General features: G+C 46.3%; 1 protein-coding gene across 1 annotated transcript in view; it reads left to right on the forward strand.

Moving 5' to 3' along the window:
• LOC311361340 (A-type potassium channel modulatory protein DPP6-like) overlaps positions 1 to 13432 on the forward strand; it is a gene marked incomplete at both ends in the record, with an annotated part of 58053 nt that overhangs the window by 26522 nt on the left and 18099 nt on the right. Inside the window, 6 exons of the mRNA XM_084481507.1 lie at positions 1112 to 1226; positions 3304 to 3402; positions 10089 to 10183; positions 10284 to 10358; positions 10470 to 10522; positions 11590 to 11671. Coding sequence (XP_084337633.1) covers positions 1112 to 1226; positions 3304 to 3402; positions 10089 to 10183; positions 10284 to 10358; positions 10470 to 10522; positions 11590 to 11671 — 519 coding nt within the window. The remainder of the gene's footprint in view (positions 1 to 1111; positions 1227 to 3303; positions 3403 to 10088; positions 10184 to 10283; positions 10359 to 10469; positions 10523 to 11589; positions 11672 to 13432) is intronic.

Consider the following 13432-nt stretch of genomic DNA (forward strand, 5'->3'; position numbering starts at 1 on the left):
AAACACATGACTCCAGGCAGCTATCTTTCATTGTGTACAAACTGTATCTTTCCATTTATTGAGCCAGTCAGTGAAATACGGGTCTGCTGTCGCTTTGTCACTTGTAATTCAGCTGAGGGAAAGCTGGAGGTTTGCCGAGAAGTATTCAGGATTTTTTCCTCCCCTTGGTCCTCTCGTGACAACAAACATTTTATATGTGGAAATATGCTCATCTTTGCATTGCAAAGTTAGTTACAATTTAAGATAGCTGACGATTGCTAACATGATTAATTGAATTTGAAACAGAGGTTACGGCGACTGATACATGTACATGTACTTGTAATTGTCCCAGCGCTGTTTTACTCTTGATCAGCACGCAACACCTTTTGTCCAATCAAACGACGAGGTCGGAACTAACTGTTACATAATATAAAATTTAATAATTTGTTTGAATAATTTCAATCTTTTCTGACCCATTTCGTTCTGTTATGATCATGAATAACACAATCATTCATCATCAGGTCATGCGCGCCTCATTGGGAACGCTGAGGTCTGGATAATACGACTCTGCTGTGTGAATTCACACCCCATTGACACACTTTAAAAGGTTTACGCGGTGCACAGACTCAATCATTAACAATATGCGCCGCGTTCTTTCAGGAGGCACACGAGGGCTGTCACACATCGTCATAATGTGTGCAGATCTGCGATGGGTCGCAATTTTTCCGTTTGAATTCGATTGAAGTCTGTGTGTCAGCGCTGATCTGGGGGTTGAGCGAAGTTTGCGTGCATTGGTCCGCTTCCAGTCTGAGGCGGTGTGTGTTGACGGTGTGTGTTGACGGTGTGTGTTGACGGTGGGTGTTGACGGTGTGTGTTGACGGTGTGTGTTGACGGTGTGTGTTGATGGTGAGTGTTGACGGTGGGTGTTGACGGTGTGTGTTGGCGGTGTGTGTTGACGGTGAGTGTTGACTGTGTGTGTTGACGGTTTGTGTTGACGGCGGGTGTTGACGGTGTGTGTAGACGGTGTGTGTTGAAGGTGTGTGTTGACGGTGTGTGTTGATGGTGGGTGTTGACGGTGTGTGTTGACGGTGTGTGTTGAAGGTGTGCGTTGACTGTGTGTTTGTTTCTGCAGGACCTGGTGGGCAGTGCCCCGCCCCAGAGGAACTGGAAGGGCATCGTCATCGCCCTGCTCGTCATCCTCATCATCTGCTTCCTCATCGTCACCTCCGTCATCCTCCTCACCCCGCGTGAGTACACACACACACACACACACGCGCGCGTGTGTGCGTGCGCATTCGCACGTGGGCATGCACACAGGAGCACGCACGCACACACACCCACACACACCTACACACACACACACACACACACACACACACACACACAAAACCAACACACACACACACACGCAGGCACGGACACACACACAGACACACACACACACACACACACACACACACACACACACACTCACACAGGCACGGACACACACACACACACACACACACACACACTCACGCAGGCACGCACACACACAGACACACACACACACACACACACACACACACACACACTCACGCAGGCACGCACACACACACACACACACACACACAACCAACATGTACATCTGGCATGCATACAGCTACACACACTCAGACGGTAAGCACTGGTACACACACACACACACACACACCCACTATTATGTACGGATGGCATGCATACAGCTACACACCCAAACCACCAGCTTTTACCAACCAAAATAATAATGATTTTGTTTCTAATGACATCCCCAATTCCGTTATAGGTAGGTGTATTCAATCGTCAGCCCGTTCCCTATAAGAAATCATATTTCATAGATTTCCGCGGGTCAGATTGCATATTGGTTTTTCACAAAGGCGAGGTCATCCTCTCACCAGATAATGGGCCTTTTAATGTGTAATGCCATTCAAGTCTGTTTAATGGAGATGATTATGCAGTAATAGCCCCAGCCATTTGTCAAATTGGCACGGCATCAGAGATGCCATTTGCCTGGTGTTGGGAAATGAGAGCTCTGATTCTAGAGACTCTCTTGCCGGGTGAGAGAGCGTTCCTCCTCTGGTTTCAAATGTCTGTAAAGGCTCAAACACTTTCCTGCGACTCCGTATTTATGGAGCCAGATCTCTCTGACTTTGCATGCACTCCCAGAAGGATCCATTTTCTCTCTCTCTCTCTCTCTCTCTCTCTCTCTCTCTCTCTCTCTCTCTCTCTGTCTTCCAATGCTGTGAGACTCTGCTGTCAAACACGCCAACGACTTGTGTGCTTGCGTCGCTGTTTACCATTCGGTTTGCAGACAGACAGGTTAGGCTTATTATATCTCCCATCTCTCCCTCTGTCTCTTTCTGTCACTCGCTCTCTTTCTCTCACTTTCATCCTTTCTCTCTGTTGCTCTCTCACTCTGTCTCTCCCTCTCGCTCTCCCACCTGAGCTACATTAGCTGTGTCTGCTCCTCAGCTGTCGGCTTCTGATCTCATCGGGACTTTTAGGAACGAGAGCGAGAGAAAGCTGTCTTCGTCGTGCTGCAGACACAAGCCATACCAACACTACCTTCCTTCTTTGCACCTGCTTTCAAATTACCGATATGAGGAAGTAATCAGAATTCCTCCCCACGCTAACTCTCTTTGGGAAGTGCACACAATTTAGGCTTGTGTCGACTCAGAAGAACAACGCAAAGTTGTGACTTCCCTGAGCACGACTGCATGTGAAGAAAAGCGTACACAGTATGTTGTTAATCTCCCCCACACCAGTGTGTGTCTTGCTTTTCCTTAGAAACTAGAAATGTCACCCACACAGCGACAACCCCCAGCGCGCTAAGAGAAGCCACAGGGGGTTTGAACTGCTTGTACGTTTTAGTCCAGATTTCTACATTTGGAATCGTACATTTTAGTCAGATTTCTACATTCTGACACGTACGTTTTAGTAGAAATTTCTACATTTGGACACATACGATTTAGTCCCGATTTCTACATTTGGACAATGTACGTTTTAGTCCCGATCCTACATTTCGATTTGTACGTTTTATTCAGATTTCTACATTTGGATTTGTACGTTTTAGTCAGATTCCTACATTCGGACTTGTAAGTTTTAGTCCCATTTTCTACATTACGACTTGTACGTTTTAGCCCCGATTTCTACATTGGGAGATGTACGTTTTAGTCCTGATTTCTACATTTGAACACATACAGTTTTTTTTTATGTCATTGATCCTTATGCCATAACCACACACAGTTCATCCTTGTCTGATTTCATTGTAAACATGCTTCGTCTTTGCGGTGCCGTCTGTTGCAGGGGAAGATGACAGCCTGGCCCTGAAGAAGAAGGTGACCGTGGAAGACGTGTTCGGCTCGGCCCTGCACATCCATCACCCTGAGGGCACATGGCTGAGTGGTACGTAGCCTCAAGCCATGATGGAAAACACATTTGATGCATCCTCCTGTGAATGGACAAGGCTACTGACTCTCTTTCTAGCATGAGTATGGTTCGGTTGGGTTAGGATTGAGGGTAAAGTTCACCTTCAAGTGGAAATATCTCCAGATTTTCATTTAAGATAAATATCTGTCATGTCATTTGATTTTTATTTAAATTACATTTACATTTAAATTGAGGGCATGTTGCAGACATTTTTATCCAAAGCGACTTACAATAAGTACATTTGTCTGAAGAAAGAGAAACAATATGTTGGTGTTGGTACATTAAGGATGTTCATATAACCGAGCCAAGCACTAACAATTGTTAGTTTAACCCATTCCCCGTAAACAACAGAGATAGCTAGGATAAGATGCTACACAATGCTAAGTGCTATTTTTAAGTGCAAGGACATACAACATACAATACAATACAATCTACCACTGAATGTGGTAACACAATGGTGGATGAGCCTCGGGCCCACTGATGAAAGCCCATTCATTTTCAGTATTATGAATGAAACTAGACTAGTTTCATTCACTAGACTCTTGGAAAAATGGCCACTTATAGACAAAAGTGTTGCCCAAGGGTGTCTCCAAATAGATCGAAACAGAAATCTTTGACTTTACCTCTTCGATAACACTATTTTACCCTAAGGGGATGCATGTTTTCGAGAAATGATTGGTTACATGATAATTATAGTGCTTTATTGTGCCTTATTGTGCTTATGCAGTCCCCATCATGACTTGTATCATGTGACACGTCAACTTCCAAGGACCCTGATCCAGATGACATGGTTTTCTAAGGCTCATTGTTCAGCTCACTGCCCCCTGCTGGCAGAGACAAGCAGTGTCAAACAGTGCCGGCCAAGAGACTGAAGTAAGACTGCTTGGTATATTGATCAGGGATGGGCAGAGCTACTAGTAATTACCCCTGGAGCTATTGATACTGACTCTATCAGGCTATTGATCATTTTAAAGGTTTAATGTTATTGATAGAAGACAGCAGTAGCACCAGAGAATGTCTAATATGAAGAGAACTGGCACTCTCTGGTGACTTCCGGTTCCTGAACTGACATCTCTGTCCATGTGAGGGCGCTCGCCAGTGAGTGCAGAATGAATGGGAGTCGATGGGGTTTCACCCTCTAATTCCACTTTTCTCAGGGTGTAATTTTTTGTCAAGTAATTTGAGAGTCACATTCAAAAGGGGGGGCTAAAAGAATACACTCAGCTGCATGTTGAATTTTTTAAGTTCACTTAACTGTTATAAAAATGTTCAAAAAAGTTCAAAATGATGATGACACTGCCAGAGGTCCTGCTTTACAGCAAGTTCTGAGTCACTTTGGCACACATATATAATATATATATATTTAAGCAATAGATCACGACAGGCTGTGGTATACGCTCATTATACCACAGTTAAGGGGCGTTGTCTGTCCTGACGCGCAGCGGAGGGGCGGCGACCCCCTTCACTGTGGTATAATGACCGTATATCACTGACTGAAGTGATCTATTGCTTTTATAAAACGGTTACGTAAATATGGCGAAATGAAAGTCATAGACACCCTCAATTTTGAAAAAGCTAGAAAGTCGGAAAAGCATTTTTTTAAACGAATACAAAAAAGTAGTCCCTCCTGGCTGCCGGCAAAGTGTACGGCGGTTGCTATGCAACACACTGTAGCGTCCTTCAGAGAGAAGGCTAGGCTAAAGACGGTAGCTTGGTTCGCCGGCAATTTAGCCTTCTATCGAGTTCACTCGAACTCGATAGTAGGCTAAATTGCCGACCGTGTGCCTATTGCTTTACAACATTTCCACCCTCTCCAGCAATCAACATGTTTTTTAGGCTTCAGTGAACTACGCTATCGCTTTTATATATACATAAACAACAGTTAGAGTTAGGCGCGGAGTGATACTGAACTCTGTAAACTGAACGGGCGTCATAGCTGTGTGTATACGCTCAATATACAACGGTTGGGAACCAATCAGATTGCTTGATTTAGGCCCCCCGTTTTATAAATATATTATATATTATATATATACATATCATATATAACAATTAACTTTGACGGAAAGTCCCCCTTAAGATAATGCTTCTGATTGTGCTTCAGCTTCAGATGCCATCAAGAGGGGTCTCTGGTCGTAATCAGTCGCAAGTCTGTCCCTGACGAATCAGCATTCATTAGCAGAATGCTAGCGTGTACGGCCAACAACGGCCCAAACTGTAAGAAATCAAAAGGACATAAGTACTCATTCATTTGACTTTTGAACTATAATCTATATTGAACTTGCAGAATCTACAATACAATCTGTGATATTTCAACGACAAGCAGGTGAAAGAGACACATTTAGCCGTCTAGCCCCATAGACCCCCATTCAATCTGCACTCATGCGATCACCCCCAGTGGAATTCTAATGGAACTTCAACCAAGTTGGATACAATGGGGCTCAATAGAGAGTGCCAAGGCTCTCCGTAGATGGGCTCTGGTAGACCTTGTGCATGTGAGCTTATATTAAAAAAGAGACTGAACTTCCAGCATTACAGATCGTTTCCCAGAGCCAGCATTGTGAAGATGGGTCACTGATGGGTTACTTTCTATTAATGCTTCAACCGATTAGACACCAATTACTTTCAGACACAAGTGTAAAAGAAATGCAATTTTTCTGCCGGAAATGTATTTAACAAAAACCTCTTTCTCAAAGTCAGCTGTTGGTGAACTCGGTTCTTCTTTCTCTCTGTTCTTTCTTTCTACTAGGTTTGAGATAGGATTCCTAGCCAAATACAGACTCATATGTATTCAGAATATAAAGAATGGGTGAACTACCTTTGACAGCGGTTTTAACTCGCACTACCCAATATCAAACGCCGGTTGCAGATTGTCCTCATTCACAATCAGACGTACAAGTATAGACAGGCAGAGCTCATTCCCTTCCCTATACCCTCACCATATCCTGCTGCATTTTATTGTTTGTTTCACATTAGTGCCTGTGTTACGCTTTTATTGTGTAGCCCAGAGCCGTGTTGTTACAGGACAGACCCAATGGTTGTAAAAGAGAGCCCGATGGTCAAGTGGCAGCTTGAACTCCTTCCATAAAGCAGCTTGGCTAAGATATTGATCAAAGAGAGCTCTGGGTTTTGACTCGATGGTATCTGATCCTACTGCCAGAAGGCCCCCATGGCACGAGTCGCACTCGACCTCTCCTACATCAAACTCTTACTCCAGACTATCGCCTCGCACGTGCACTGGGCTGCAGAGATGTAGTGTGGCAGTACGATGTACCCCACGTTGCTCCCCTCAAGCTGTGCATATCGTTAGCCTCGTATCATAACTGCCTGAGTCAAATGTTAAGGTTCATCTTGTATTAAGCGTCAAAAACAAGTAATAGTAATAATAAAGTAAAGTCAAATAGATGACTTAGGCAGATAGTGATTATGGAATATAGAAGCACTCTGATTGGCTTAGGATATAGCCAATGGGGCACAGTGAAACAGCAGCGTTAGCAGAGTAGAGTTAGGTTACATATCACAATTTGGCCAAAATATGACTGAATTATGTAATGACTGTAATTATGACTGTAATTATGCTAACAATATTCTGTCAGAATGTACCAGCTTTACTGTCTGGCCCCGGGAGAAATGCCGATAGCTACACCGCCACCTCCTCCACCTCCACCTCCACGACAACACCACCAACAACAACACGTCTTCATCTGTCTTTACTTACCGTGACAACTATTGTCTTCGATGGCTACTGCCGTCGGCAGGTGTTCTGTTTCGTCACAGTAAGTTACGTCACAGTAAGTTGCCGTTATGATGACATTCGTAGCGGGAGCTGTTGATGTCGGGGCGATGGGAAGGGTGAAACAGTACGAAAGGTGAGACATCTGGTTACAGTCACCCTATCTACAGCAGTGCAGTGGTTAGGTGACGGTACTTAGCTAATAGCACTTTGCTAATGGTGCTAGGTGTGAGAACAATGTGTCTGAACAGTGTGAACCAAGGCTTTTTGGCAATCAGACTGCTCCTGCGAGGCCGATGCGATGCTTCAAACGCATTAGCTCATCTTTGCCTAGTCAAATCACATCAGCTTGTTTTGTATAATTGTATTATTTGATATGCGCTACAGAGCTACACTTAAAAAGGCATTGTCGATTTCTGAGCAGGCGTTTCATTTTCTTTGCCACTTAGTTCAGAGCCGCTTGTTTAAACACAGAAGTAATGCCATTGCCATCTCTTTCTGTGTTTCGTGTTTCAAAGTGGAACTTTTCCCCTGCCTTTAAAGATGGTCTGTTTGATTGATGGAAAGCAGTAGTAGCAGGCGGCAACAAGGCCAGAGTGCAGTCCCCAAAGCAGATGGGCGAAGCTAATTAACTTCACTAGCATAACATTCATGCTGTCGCCACCGCTACACCACCAGCGCCGCCACCACCACCGCCGCCGTCACCTCCGCCTCCACCACAACACCACCTCCACCTCCACCACCGCCACAACAAACACGCACACCACGTCTGTCTGGCTACAAACACCTCGCCTCACACCCGCGCACCGCTGCGCACAATCCGAGCTCAAACCGGCCGCCGTAACGACGGCACGGTGGGAAGAATAACATCCTATTCTCCAGCGCCCTACTTAGCCCAGAGTGCGCAACCGCTTCTTTCTGGGACGAATCACAACTGTGTTCCCGCCAACAGTCTCCAGGTGATAAGCATCAGCTCACGTTAACGTTGTGAACTGTGGAACATCCGGATACATCCGGGGCTTAGTCTTGCCAATGTGTCCTTCAGGCCGAGGGTCAGCGTCCTAACCTGACAGGAGATCCGACTCCGTGGTGTGTCGATTGAGTTACTTTAACACAATCAACGGGGATTTGCAGCTATAAAGACCTTCCCCGAAATGAAATCCAATAGGACAACCGTGTACTTAAGTGTTCCTCATTAATATTTTGTGGTGTATTCATTTTTTGCAGCGTTGCATACCGGCTCCCCGCAGCGCTTTGATTACCGCCGCGCTCTGCAGTCTCCGGACCTGCCGACCTCTGGGTCTCTCGTAGCGCTCGAGCTGCTCTTAATGGCCGCTGAGTTGAGCCCGAGCCCTGTCTCACTTTACCTCTGATACAACAGAGAGAGGCTGGGAGATACAACGAGAACCCTTTGTCTTTTTGCCTTTTTGAAAATGGTTTGCTTCATTTGGTTTGAGAAGGATAAATGCGGGGATGAAAGGAAGAAAAACAGCCAGAGGCGTGGGTTTAGCTTTGTGTGCAGCTAACGCTAACGGTTGCAAAGTGTTGTTGTGGAGAGTGATGTAAACAAGCCGGGGATTGTGGAAATGTTTACGCTTAGATGTTAGCACCACATGTTTCTGGATTGGACTTTTTTTGGGGGGATTTTTTTTTTTTTTGGATTGGTTACCGATTTGGGATATAATTCACTTTCAGCTTCATTTTTAATATAAAAGCTTATCCAGTAGCTGCCTCAATGCAATAACACCGTACTACAATGCTGTCATGCGATATCATTCAAAATGCTTGAGCTTGGCATTGCACAGATGAGCCGCAGTAATAGAATTACTAACCCTAATTAAGTTGGCCGGGTCGGGACGTCCTGGACTGAGCTCACACCGGCATTCACAACCTGTTAGTGTCCAGCCCTGCTCCAAATTGGCTGTGAAAGTGAATTGGATTGCGCTGCCTCCTGCCAGCACGCAGGAAGACAAAATGTCAACGTCTCATAGTGTTGAAATTCATCTGGCCGGGATGGGAGTAAGCAAAGCTGGTGATTGGCACTTTACTGCCTCCCCTTCTGTCCTAGCAGTTAGGTCGGTGAATCCCAGCTCTTAGCCCCACACATAAAGCTGCTGAACGTCCCCTAAGGACTCCTGAGGGTTGTGTGGAAGCAGCGCGTCTGACTGTTTTAAAAACGCCTGCGATGTGTTAAGTGTTAACACATCAGATAATATCGCCATGGTAACTGCTCAAAAGGAAAGCTCCCTCGGGGGCCGGTGTGCGCTGGGCGGAACGGCGTGTGGGAACGATGGGGGACATGCAGCACTTTGGCACTGGGCCAGAGGGCACCCACATCAGGCGCTGTGTGTGTGTGTGTGTGTGTGTGTGTGTGTGTGTGTGTGTGTGTGTGTGTGTGTGAGTGTGCGTGCGTGCGCGTGCGTGTGTGCGGTGAGGGGTGGTGACCATGATGCACAGTGATAGCTGAAGGCTGATGGGGTCGGCTTAGCTCAGGAGGTAGAGACGCCGGGTTGCCTTGTACCCGGACGGATGCTAGTGTGAGTGCGTGTCTGAACCGTCGTAAGGATGCTGGTTTGATCCCCGGCTCCGCCTAGCTGAGTGTCGAGGTGCCCCTGAGCAAGGCACCTTCACCCTAACTGCTCCCGACGAGCCGGCTCTCGCCTTGGGTGTGTGCGGTTGACTCCGCCGTGAACGTGTGTATAAACCGCTTTGGATAAAAGCGTCTGCTACATGCCCTAAATATAAAGGGAAACGTTTAATGGCAGCACTCCTGTCCAGTCGATGCATGACAAGCACGTCTGAGAGGCGGGGAGCACAATGCGAGTGGATCTTAAGTCCGTCGGTGGATAAAGAGCCGGCGTTGCCTATTTAACGCTGCGCTCTTCCCCTTTGTGTGTTCGCCTCGTCTTTTGCCTTTCCCCCCCCCCCCCAGACAATGAACTGCTGTTCCGCTCAAGGGAAGGTGACGTCGTCAGACTCAACGTGGACACAATGGAGCAGCGCGTTCTGGTGGAGAGCAAGATGTTTGTGAGTGGCGCGCGGCCCTGCGTTACAGCGTACCCTGTACCCACTCGAGCTCAATCAGGAAGCAATCTTTTGATTGACCGCTTTCTGTTCCCCCGTCCAGGAAACGTACAAAGCGACCAAGTACCAGCTCTCCCCTGACAGGCAACACGTGCTGCTGGCCTACGGCGTGACACCGGTAAGCCATCCGCTAACCGAAAGCGCTCGCCTGCTTCACCCTTCAAGGTTGGAGGTTCAGTCAGTTGCTGTGTCACTGTTTGCCTGTGTGTCTCTGTGCGTGTCCCTGTAGGCCTACCAGCACTCCTACGCAGCCAGCTACATCGTCTGCAGCCTCGTGACCCCGTGAGTCTCACCTGGTCCGGGGCGTTCTGAGAGAGAGAGAGAGAGAGAGAGAGAGGGAGGGAGAGGTGGAGGGGGAGAGAGAGAGAGAGAGAGAGAGAGAGAGAGCAAAGGGGGAGAGAGAGAGAGAGAGAGTTCTAGCTTCAACTCTAGTTCCAGCTCTAGCTCCAGTTCTAACTAGTTCTAGCTCTAGTTTTAACTTAAGCTCGAGTTCTATCTCTAGCTTTAGCTCTAATTTTAGCTCTAGTTCTATCTCTAGCTTTAGCTCTAATTTTAGCTCTAGTTCTAGCTCTAGTTTTAGCTCTAGTTTTAGCTTGAGTTCTAGCTCTAGTTTTAAACCTAGTTGTAGCTCTAGGTCTAGGGTCTAGTTCTAGTTCTACTTTTAGCTCTAGTTCTAGTTCTACTTTTAGCTCTAGTTCTAGTTCTACTTTTAGCTCTAGTTCTAGTTCTACTTTTAGCTCTAGTTCTAGCTCTAGTTTGAGCTCTAGTTTTAGCTCTAGTTCTAGCTCTAGTTCGAGCTCTAGTTCTAGCTCTAGATACTGCTTTTGGGTTCAGTTTTTTCAGTTGTCCATATATCTCCATCCCCCCCTCCCCCACTTCCCCCTTGCTCCAAATTTATACTGAGCTGAGCAAAGTTAGCTTGGACTAAAATAGGCTGTGGATGACTGATGAGGCCCACAGTCGAAAAGTTAGCCCAGCCTTACCTCTCCCTGTGTAAACACATAGAGATGATGCAGTACAGGGCAATAGACAATATACATATAAATATCAAAAAATATATATTTGAGTGAAACACAGTAAAAAAAAAAGTTTCTCATCACTTTCTCATCACTCTCTTTGTCTTTCTCTATTGTACACACACAAACGCACACACACACACACACACACACACACACACACACACACACACACTAATAGTCAATCTAATTAAAACGTGTACATCAGGTTACCAACAGATCAGATGACTGAATGCTTCTGTTAGAATGAATGACACGGCTAGAACATAGTGTGTAACAAGCACACCCAGACTGACCACTGCCACCACCCCTGTGTGGCCTGCCTCCCCCCAGGCAGACGTGGAGCCTGAGCCCCCCCGAGGTGGGCCTGGCCGCCCTGCAGTACGCCGGATGGGGCCCCCAAGGCCAGCAGCTGGTGAGGAGCCATTTCAAAACGCACTCATAGAACTACTTGTTTGGATGAAATAATATCAATGGATGCCAGCCCATGGAGCTGGCCTCTTTCAAGTCCTCATCTGATGAATATCAATGAGTACCACTCACGGTGACCAATAGTTGATCTGCGGCTAACTATCTATCTATCTTTCCTGTTTGGGTTATTATTCATATTATTCGTAGATTATAGATGTGGTGATGTTGTGTTTCTTTTTTGTGTTATTTCATTTCAAACCTTTATTTACACTCGTAAGGCATTGAGGTTTCCCTCATTTTCAATGACGACGAGTTATATATTATTGAGGAGCAGTGATGTATACTGTGTTGGACCGGTTGTTGTGCCAGGGTCCCACTGGACGGGCCCACTGGTTGTGTTGTTGTTCACCTGGTGTGGTTTGGCTGGACACGCGGGCCAGCACAGCCTCCAGCGCCAGATGGCATCACTGTTTCACGACCCATCACTGGCTCTGTCCTGTTGCTAGTGTTTGTGTGTGTGGGTGTGTGTGTGTGTGTGCATGTGTGTGTATGTGTGTGTCTATGTATGTGTGTGTGTGTGTGTGTGTGTGTGTGTGTGTGTGCTTGCGTCGGTGCGTGCACGTGTGTGTATTTGTGTGTGTGTGTGTGTGTGTGTGTGTGTGTGTGTGTGTGTGTGTATGAGTGTGTGTCTGGGTGTGTGCGTGCGTCGGTGCGTGTGTGTGTGAGTGTATGTGTGAATTAAATAAAAGGTTAAAGGAATTTTACTTCCCTTTAATGGTGTGAATGGTGTATCTTTGGCTGATTGGATTCTGCTTAACACAACAGTGTTTTTGTAATCTCTGTGTGAGGTTGTTAGCGTTGGGCGCTCACCAGTCTTCACCGGGCCGTATCAGTCATCCGATCCATTAGGTTTACTCACCTTTCCCTAAGAAGCTATTTGTTTTTTCTCAATTTATCTTACGATAAATGTAGCATGTGAATCATTTAAGCTTAGAAAGAGAAAAACGACTGAAAAGGCGTCATGAGAAAAAAATCGTTCTGTGTTCCTCCGAACACGTTCCCTCTGCTCGCCTTTGCGGATAATCCATCCATTTTTCAATGCTAATAACGCACCTAACGTGTTGCTTGGAATTCATTGGATAATACTCAGGGGTCATGTGACTGAAAGGTCAGGGTCTGATCTCTTCCATCTCTGTCTCATCACCACCACCCACCCACCCACCCCCACCCCCACAATTCCCAATGCATTTGTCTCAAAGCTAGAAGCAATTTATAACAGAAACTATTTCATCCGGACATATGGGTGGACTGGGATGGCACCGTGTCGGGGCGTCTGACAGGCTCTGATAGGACTGTGTGCACTCTGGTAACTGTTGCAGAGGGAGGGAGAGAGAGATAGAGAGAGAGGGAGTGGGAGAGTCAGAGAGAGAGAAAGAAAGAGAAAGAGAGTCAGAGAGAGAGAGTAAGAGAGAGAGATGGAGAGAGAGAAAGAAAGATAGAGATAGAGAAAAAGAGCTAGAGAGGGAGGGAGATGGAGAGAGAGAGAGATGGAGAGAGAAAGAGAGATAGAGAGAGAAAAAGAGCGAGAGAGGGAGGGAGGGAGATAGAGAGAGAGATGGAGAAAGAGAAAGATAGAGATAGAGAAAAAGAACGAGAGCGAGAGAGAGATCCTGTGGTGTTGGGCTTATTAAAACGTCAGTGATTACTCTACCGTGACAGAGCAATCAGCGAGGCTAGGCTGGGTTAACACGCGCATATAACCACA

Source organism: Micromesistius poutassou (assembly GCF_964030765.1).
Source record: "Micromesistius poutassou genome assembly, chromosome: 16".
Lineage (NCBI taxonomy): Eukaryota > Metazoa > Chordata > Actinopteri > Gadiformes > Gadidae > Micromesistius > Micromesistius poutassou.